A 10,000-nucleotide genomic window follows, 5' to 3' on the forward strand; every position below is an offset into this window, starting at 1 on the left:
AAAGTTCACAGTTTTTCCACCTGAACTATGCCCTCTGACCCTGCCTGGTACCATACTGCTATTGGTCAAAATTCTATTTAACTCCTCCCCCTTCCCACAGCCTTCGCCACCACCCCCACCACCATCGTATAACCGTCAACCTCCTCTAATATGCTCAGGCGATATCTGTGGCCAGCACCTCTCAAACAGGCGTGGTCCTGCGGTTGGGGTCCTTGCTGTATTCCTTAGTGAGCGTGCTGCTCTGGAGGAAGTCCCGCTCGGAGTTGAGCAGGCCCACCTGGGCCGCCTTGCCGCTGCCGGCGTTTCCAGGCTCGCGCGGATTCAGCGTGTACATGGGCATCTCGGAGGCGGCGGGCCCCGTGTAGCCGCTCTTCCCCAGCGGGGACGCGTCGCGGCTCGGCGCCTCGGACGAGCGCACGCTGGAGCGGCGGCGGAAGCGGTAGCGGTAGGACGGGATGCGGCTGAAGGCGGACTTCTTGATGAGCTCGGTGCGGGACTTGGCGCGCTGCTTGCGGTGCTTCTCGATGAACATGTGCACGGCCAGCACGCCCACCATCTCGGCCATGATGAAGGAGAGCGCCCCGAAGTAGAAGGACCAGCCGTAGGAGTAGGACTTCTTGCTGTCGCTCTGGCCGGGGTCCCCGGAGTTGGCCGAGATGTAGACGATGATGCCGATGATGTTACTGAGGCCTGCATGGAGGGGTGGTATGAGAGAAGTATATGTTAGAATTTAAAAACGGCTTGCTATACAATTACGGATCCCAACCCTATAGATAGGTCGCAAACCTGGACTTTCTTACAGAAGTAGCTATAGTGAAACACAGGGAGTAGGGATGGGAATGATCAATTAATCAATTAATTAATAGTTGATTGAAGTTTTGATAACATTATCGATCGATTAACTGGTTAGTTGATAAGCAGCGTTTTTGTAAAAAAATCTGAGAATTTCCCTCAATGTCTAACATAAAGATACATTTACATAAAATGGAAATTTGTCTTTGGCACCCGGCTGTCAGTTACAACAATAAAACATTACATAAAATACACAGATGCATTAAAATACTATATAAAAATGCATTCACATAGACACAGCAACAGTGATCATATAACAGTGGGGATTAAGTGAACTATCTAAATTTTTTCTTATTTAAAATGTCCACAGCAGTTGTAACCCTTCTTTTTAGCAAATTTTGCCCTAAGCCTCCTGCCCGATGGCAACAAGTCAAATTCAGAGTGAAGAGGGTGGGTAGAATCATTGTAAATCTGAATTGCTTTTGTGTATAGGGAAAATAACAGAGGGGATAAAACGCACCCCTGTGGAACGCCAGTATTTAGGACAAGGCAGTCAGACAGAGTGTTATTAATACAAATCTAATAATAATAATAATAATCTACATTTTGCTGATACACAGAAAGAATATAAAAGGCATATTATATTCTTTAATCAAATATTTATTTGACCATTGACGATACAGTGACAGCTTTACATTGACAGAAAACCACCCAATGATAGAACCACAGACCTTTCGATTAATTACAATTAATTATTAACTGTTACAGTACGTTTAATTGACTAATTTCTTAACACCGATGAATCGATGAATGATTAACTAATAACTATTAACATCCCTAACTGGGAGACAGCTTTCACACTCAGCATATGAAATGGGAGAGAGCTCTTGAAGGTGGACTCAAACTGTCTTATTATATTCATGGCATGTTTCCAACTATGGGAAATTCTGTTCAGTAAATGCCTGGTTATATTTTTTCCCTTTCTTTTTCTGAAAACGTTTGAGCATGGACGTGCACACATAGACATCAAAGGGGGCTTGCAGCCCCTGCCCTTTTACCCGTATGTAAAACAAAGCTGCCCTTTCCAGACCACGAATGCAGCATTTATTATGGTGAAAGAAATGCAAATGCCACTCCTTGCCATGCCACGCCGGAAGGCAGCGTTCAGGAGAATTGCTTTTTTCCCCCCCGCCGAAGCCTCCTGAGCTTGAACGCATTTTGCGTTGAACAAATTTGTTTCTAAATCCTTGTCGTACACCACATCTCCACTAGCTAAAAGAGTGCTGGGTTGCGCCCCGAAAATACATTCACAGCTCGTCGCAGCGCAACACCTTTGCTATTTTTGTCCAAAAGTGCCCTCTTACGAGATTTCAGCCCCTGCCCCTCTAACACTCTCTGCACGTCCCTGCTTTAGAGAGTGTGTGGGGCCATTTACTGCATGAGCTAATGCTGGGCTATATGCTAAATATCACCATCCGATGTTGTGTTTACTAAATAGGTTTAATACATGCAGGGACAATGTGATGGAAAAGAGAGTGAGTTTTCAATCCGCTTTCATCCATGGTCCAAACGTCTATAGAAAGAGAAGATAAAGAACAGGTGGAACTATGTAAAAATAGGGCATAGCAGTGGTGGGTGTGGTTTTCTGGTTCCACTTGAAAATCGGCCATTCTTGTTCCTCACGTATAGATTTATAAAAAATATTTCTATCAATTATTTTAAGCCTATAGAATCAAGCCATCCATCCAGGATCCTGGTGAATCATGATCATAAAACATTTGATTCTGTGAAAAAATGAAAATGAAAACCGCTAAACAAAGAGTATTTATTAAATGTAATGTATTTTTTGTAAATGAATGGTCATTTTGATACCAGGGCCCACTATTTACTCTGCATTTGAGCCACGGACCACCATTTGATGATGTTTAGCATTTGAGCCAGTACGGACCACCATTTGATCATGTTTAGTCTCTCAGACCCAAAACTAAAGATTATTTTTAGTTTTTGTCCACAATTCCATGCTGTATTTAGGAGAGATAACAGGCAAACTAACAATTCTTAACAATTCTTCTACTTTTTCTAATTGTGTAGATTCTTGAAAATTATGTAATTCAGATGTTTAACAAAAATGTAACTCTTGGGAGTGTAAAATGAAACCAAATGAACCCGTAAGGGTACAATTGGTTTCCTTTATAGTACGCTCTCAAGAGTTCAAGATCTATATAATAAGGGTCCATTTGGTTACCAACTCTCCATCATTTAGCTGGGGACCACCTGGAACCCCCTCAAGGACCACTGGTGGTCCCCGGACCACTGGTTGAAAAACCACTGCCCTATATAGAATGGGGGAATAAAAGAGAACGCCAATCTCATAGGAAGTGATACACAGTCACAGGGCAACAATGAAAACTAATGATGACAGAGAGAGCGATGGAGTTGTGGAGAGAGGAGAGGGAGAGAAAGAAATACCAATGTGAGAGAGGAGGAAAAAAAAACTGAAGAGGTCTAATTGTGCACAGCTAGCCCCTCTCATCCCATTAGTTCAGAATGCGGTGCTCACGCAAGGTGGCAGAGTGCACGGAACAGGAACAATTAACTATACACCTGTAATTATAGTTCCGACTCAACCGTGCTGCTGTTGTGGTAAATAGTTATACCTATCTGGTTTCATGAATTCACTACAAGACCCAATGGGACACTACACATTCCACTGAACAGCAATTATCGCACCGTGTGTGTGTGTGTGTGTGTGTGTGTGTGTGTGTGTGTGTGTGTGTGTGTGTGTGTGTGTGTGTGTGTGTGTGTGTGTGTGTGTGTGTGTGTGTGTGTGTGTGTGTGTGTGTGAGAGAGAGAGAGAGAGAGAGGTAGAGAGATGCTGTAAATGCGTATTTACCAGGACGTTGCTGCAGCAGCATCATGGTATTCATGTTGATTGATTATTCGGCCTAGATTTTTAAAACTGCCGCTTCTGTATGCTTTGGGCATCTAATGGAGTCCTTCCACAAACATCTGAGCCCAACTCTTGTCAGTCGGACAAATTCCCCCAGTCACACATACACAAACATACATGTTTAGCTGTGCATGCGTGGGCTTCTCTCCCAGTCACACATACACAAACATACATGTTTACCTGTGCATGCGTGGGCTTCTCTCCCCAGGCGCCAGAATGCCAGGAATTATTCACAGTTCAAATATAGCAGCGGCCACAGTGTTTGTGTTTCCATAATGACAATAGGAACGTTTTCTAATTCTATTGAGTCATTAGGAAGTGAATCCCTTCTCAGGTCTCCACTCTGGAACATGTTTTTAATGTTGGTTTGAGGTTTGTACACTTAAAGGTACTGTAGCTAGCACAGAAACAACTCTTCTCATTATGGTCTGATTACAGCAAAAAAAACTAATTTTGACGCACTGGAAAAAGGAGGAGGCTCCTGCATTTAAGCATTGGCTAAATTAAATGACTATAGTACACTTCATCTTGAGAGAATAAGGTATTTCCTGAGAAACAGGGAGAGACAATTTGATAAAGTTTGGCTGCCCCTTGTCCATTACTTGAATAGAAACAATTAATAGACAGGATACCATTTTTTTTTCAGATTTTCAAGCAGTATGGGTGGGAGGGTTGAGGGTTTTTTTTTTTTTTTTCTATACATTTTTTATTCATATCATAATGTTTTGTGAAACAATTTATAATCTGTTCTCAATAAAATAAAAATAAAGGTACTGTAGCTAACTAGCTAATCACATAATGTTGAAATACTGTATGGTGTCGTGGCTGCCTGGTGATAATGATTCATGCATTCCAACATTCTATAGCTCTCCTCTTCATAAGAATTGACATATAGGGAGAGACAACGGTCATCTCTGTGGCAACAAAGCAGCGTTTTACAGCAGCAACTCTTCAGTTTTACAGATGCAACTGAAGAGATAAGAGAGATGTACTGTTATATAGCCCAAACCAGTGGTCCTCAAAACTTTTTTTTTTATGCATTAGGCCATGGACCCCCAGAACGTTGAGATTGTACAAATGGAACCCAAATATTTGGTTCAATTTGTACACTCTAAGTCAGAGGTTCCAACCACTGGTACGTGTACCTGTGCTGGTACGTGGGACATGTCCCACTGGTACGCAAGAAGGGAATACAAATTCTGTGAATCTATACCGTGATTGGCCATCAGCGTCAATGATGTCAAACAACAAATATGGCTGTCCCCACTGTGGTAACTTGCGACCGCATCGATCTGGCTATCATATCGGCCTAGATTCTTTACAGAAACGACAGGTTTTAGAAACAACATCATCCGACGTATTTGTTTGTTTACATGCTAGTAGCGCTCGTTGACAGTGTTTGTTTGGTTAGCGACCGGGTTAGCCACAGTGACAATGACAACATCTGCTTTGCTACTATTTTGATTGGTTGGTGTGAACCAATCGTCGAAGACCGCATGCCGCTTTGGCAACGCCCCTCCCAGAAACTGCTGCTGTGGGAAGTGCTTTCAGTCTGAGTGTCAGGCTACATTAAACTGCTGCTGTGGGAAGGGCTTTCAGTCTGAGTGTCAGGCTACATTTAAACTGCTGCTGTGGGAATGTGTGGATTTCTTTACGAGGGGTTTTGTTGTCATCCGATTGATGACTGGGGGTGGGAACTTGTACCAGATTTGATTTGTTTTTTCTCGTCGTCCGTTTTCTTATGTTTTTATTTTTACGGGTCTCCTTACGATATCAGTAAACTCAAACCTGTTGTGTGTCAGCATGCTGTTAACCCTCGCCTCCAATTTATGATACCATGGCCAATTTAAATATTTTAGCCGGGCCAGCTGGCTGCGATGTGACCTTTATAAGCTGGAATGTCAAGTCCTTAAACCATCCTGTTAAACGGAAAAAAGTATTATCTCACCTAGAAAAGCTTAATGTGGGGATAGCCTATTTGCAGGAGACACACTTGCGGACTATTGACCATTCTAGAATTAGGGGTAGATGGATAGGCCAATCATACCATTCAAAGTTTGACTCTAAATCCAGGGGAGCGGCAATTCTTATCAAAACTGCTGCTGTGGGAAGGGCTTTCAGTCTGAGTGTCAGGCTACATTAAACTGCTGCTGTGGGAAGGGCTTTCAGTCTGAGTGTCAGGCTACATTTAAACTGCTGCTGTGGGAAGTGCTTTCAGTCTGAGTGTCAGGCTACATTTAAACTGCTGCTGTGGGAAGTGCTTTCAGTCTGAGTGTCAGGCTACATTTAAACTGCTGCTGTGGGAAGGGCTTTCAGTCTGAGTGTTAGGCTAACTGCTGCTGTGGGAAGAGTGTCAGGCTACATTTTCAGGGTTCCCGACTTGTACGGCTTCATTTGGATCCTAACTATCAATCATTTAGCTTGCAGACCCGCTGGAAGCCCTGGGGGGGGGGGGGGTCAGAACCGCTGGAACCCCTGGGGGGGGGGGGGGGGGGGGGGGGAATCCAATTTCAGAACCACTGGCCTAAACAAGATGCAATCGATTCATGTTGAAGCCACTTGCTGCAGTTGGTGGACATCTTGCTATGCTGTAATCACTTAAGCCCATATATATATATATATACGTTGCTGTGTGACAATTATAGTGAACAATCTACAAGCTCTCACATACACACACGCGCGCACACACACACACACAGCGAGGCTGTGTGGAGCCTAACCTGCGGAGACAAAGAAGATTCCAGCGCTGAGGATGACGTTGTGGCGACTGCGGTAGAACTCACTGGCGGCCACACACAGCCCTCCCAGGAACAACAGACCCACGCTCATTATAGGGAAGATACTGGAGGCACGCACCGCACCTGTATGGACACACACACACACACACACACACGTGAGAGAGAGAGAGACAGAGAAAGAGAGCGAGACCCAGACGGGGTGTGTGCACATGCAGTGTTACATACAGGGAACAGGAGTTACAGGACATGCTTGATTGAGCCTGAATAGCTCATTTTAAAGCCTTTAGAGATGCCCTACACACAGCTGTGATGTCTGTCTGTCTGTCTGTCTGTCTGTATGTATATTTAATTTATTCATCTATCTTTCTATAATTAATTAAGATTAATTAATCAATAAAGATTGATTCTGATTCTGAACACTGTGTGTGCGTGTCTATGCACGTGTCTTTGCTTGCTTGCTCGTATATTCTTAAAGGTGTGTGTGTGTGTGTGTGTGTGTGTGTGTGTGTGTGTGTGTGTGTGTGTGTGTGTGTGTGTGTGTGTGTGTGTGTGTGTGTGTGTGCGTGTGTGCGTGCGTGCATGATGTTATGAAATCCAGAATGAAAGATCAGTAGGATTCATTTGTCATTTCCTCATACAGAACCAATCAGTGACATGTGCTAGTGATGAGGAAGCTCCGCACAACACTGTCCTGGTCGCTTGTTCTACGCAACAGCGTACCAGCATGATTGACAGTTTCAAAGTGGCCAATGGCCTTGTGAGGCCCCTGTGAGGAGGATAAGCCCCACCTCCGTGCATGGCCCACACCCCTGGGCAGTATGAAATGCCGGTCACTGGGTCCCTGCTCCCCATTGGCTGGCCAGCTAACTGGCCTGTGATCTGATTGGCTGCCTCTGGGGATGTTGCCCTGGTGTTCAGTGGAGCAGTGAAAATAAAAAGAGAAGAAAAAAAAAAAAAACAACAACGCAGTGACTGCATTCCTCCATTTCGTCGCGGTCGGGGGGAAAGCTTGTATGTCCACAAGACTTCCTTTATCATCATTATTATAGGCCTAGTATTATTTCTTCAAATAAAAATAGTGAAAGTAGCTGATCTAGTGTATGAGCTCACTACTCATTCACTAACTTATGTGTGACAATCTTGCATGATGAAGCAGGGCATTGATTTACAAAAAAACACAAAACGTTGATGGATGGAGATACAATAGTTGGGTTATAGCTGATACTTCCATGAAGAGCGAAGGCCCGTTTCTGAGTGGATTTGCCATCTATGAAGGTTAAATAACAAATGGAGCTCCCATGCCCCTCGCAAAAATGAGAGCAAAATTCGTGAGAGCCCCAAATCCATATGGCCACCATTAACCACCTATATGAGGCAAAAATGTCTAAATTCCATTATGCCTTAGAATGTGACGTGTCAAAGTAGGATTTTTTCATGATTCTGAATCCATTGCAAGCATTAGTTTTGCACGAAAAACACTCCTTGGGCTAAAAACCCCATAGCCGTCATCACAAATGTGAACATTTGGGCACATTTGGGCAAGTGGCTATAATTTCGAGTGTTTTTCGTGCAAAACTAATGCTTGCAATGGATTCAGAATCATGAAAAAACCCTAGTTTGACACGTCACAGGATTGAAAGCATAATGACATTTAGAAAGGTTTTGCCCTATTGGTTGGCACAAATGTTGCTCTCATTTTTACGAGGGGCATGGGAGCTCCATTTGTTATTCAACCTTCATAGATGGCAAATACACTGAGAAACGGACCTTCGCTCTCCGCGGTCACGGAAGTATCAGAAATGAGCCATGCAGCTACAAGGTTTCTGCAAGGCGGCGACACTGCCTTTTTTTGTTTTATCTCTGTGTGCCGTTGTTCAGTGCTCTGCATGCAGAGAGCATGCTCTCTGTTATGTTCTCTGTTTCCTGTTGCATTTCATCCGATGGGGTGAACAACACATCCCATCTTTTATGTCCTTCTCTCTGCTTCGCTCTGGAAAACAACAACGTTCTGCCCCTCCTTAATGCTGCCACATCATCCTCTAGGGTGGACCAGGGGGGCAGTCAGACAGATATTTTGTGAAGCCACTAAGGAAATCGGGATTTCCTGAAAGTTCATATAATGGCCTGTTGTGGCGCTGTCATTGGGCCCAAAAAAACCCCATAGCCCCATAGAAGTCCATGTATTTGGGCCCAACTTCACCTAGACTGTATTACCTTAATAAACATGGTAATGAATTCTTTCTGCTTCCAGTCACTAGTTTAAAGTCTCATTTCTAATGTCATAATATTATTTTTGGAAAATTATGGTCCCATTTATTAAAAAAATTACCATAAAGTCGCGTATGTTCTGAGGGGCGTGGCTACCGTTAAAGTCTATGATCGGGATTCCCCACACACTCGAGTCAAAATAAAAACCAACTAGAAGAAGGGGGGAAGTCCCGCCTCGTTGTCTGGGCCAGCCAATGGCCAGCTGGGCCCAAACGGATCTAGAAAGATGGCAATTTACAATTCAAGGACTGACAGGCTTCATTTTACGTTCATGTTAGACCCGGGGAACGCTTTGTCCATATTTTTTACAGTCTATGGGGTGGACCTCTGTCCGTCCGTCCGTCCGTCTGTCTCGATGTATTGCTATACATCTAACATAGAGCGCCGAAGTCCTGACGTCACTCGCTCATCCCTCAGATTCCCCTGGTTCATGGAAGTAATTTCTCTATGGAGAATAACATGGGGGCATCTTAAAATCGTCTCATATAAGTAGGCTATTGTGGTCCAAAAATAACCAAGCTCTCTCAGCGTTATTGTCAGGGAGGTGTCTCTGTATCGTTTGCAACAGTCAGTCACTCATATACAGTATGATAGTCTTTTTCTAGCGAAAATATAACTAATTCAGTAGCAGTAACAATAGCGTTTTCTCTCAGTTGATTCTTCATATCCATATGAGTTAAAAGGCCGGGATGACATGTTTATTTTTCAAACATAGTTCTTATATGAGGCGATCTAAAATCCTCCTATGTGGATTACAATGCAAATTAAAAGTACATGAACCCGTGGACTTGGCGCCCTCTACAGATATTGACGTCAGACTTCGGTGCTTTATTGTCTCTCTTGTGGATGTGTGGCTACAATGCAGCCAGCTTCATCGGACTCTCCCTCTTCTTCTCCATGTCTGTTTACCTGTGTGTGTGTGTGTGTGTGTGTGTGTGTGTGTGTGTGTGTGGGTCTTACGTAGGAGGTATTCAGCAGCGTCTGCTTCATAATCAGTTGCTTCTGGAAAGTGGTCGATCTTCTTGCACACCCCTCGGTACGTCCCTGCATCCACACACACACACACGCACACGCACACGCACACACACACACACACACACACACACACACACACACACACACACACACACACACACACACACACACACACCTCTTTAAGAAAGAATCCACGCATAAACCAATGGTAATGAGCCATTTATGTCGCACAAAATGCTCAACAGCCCTTATGAGTGTCAATGCATGAAAACATTAT

At 43.9% G+C, this 10,000-nt stretch overlaps 1 protein-coding gene across 1 annotated transcript in view; it reads right to left on the reverse strand.

Annotated features, from left to right (window-relative positions):
• Nucleotides 1–181: 181 nt before the first annotated feature.
• cacng3b (calcium channel, voltage-dependent, gamma subunit 3b) overlaps nucleotides 182–10,000 on the reverse strand; it is a gene marked incomplete at both ends in the record, with an annotated part of 28,805 nt that continues 18,986 nt past the window's right edge. The window contains 3 exons of the mRNA XM_083779824.1: nucleotides 182–690; nucleotides 6,463–6,603; nucleotides 9,709–9,792. Coding sequence (XP_083635950.1) covers nucleotides 182–690; nucleotides 6,463–6,603; nucleotides 9,709–9,792 — 734 coding nt within the window. The remainder of the gene's footprint in view (nucleotides 691–6,462; nucleotides 6,604–9,708; nucleotides 9,793–10,000) is intronic.

The sequence above is a fragment of the Protomyctophum parallelum genome (genome assembly GCF_964188405.1).
Source record: "Protomyctophum parallelum genome assembly, chromosome: 13".
NCBI classification, from domain to species: Eukaryota; Metazoa; Chordata; class Actinopteri; order Myctophiformes; family Myctophidae; genus Protomyctophum; species Protomyctophum parallelum.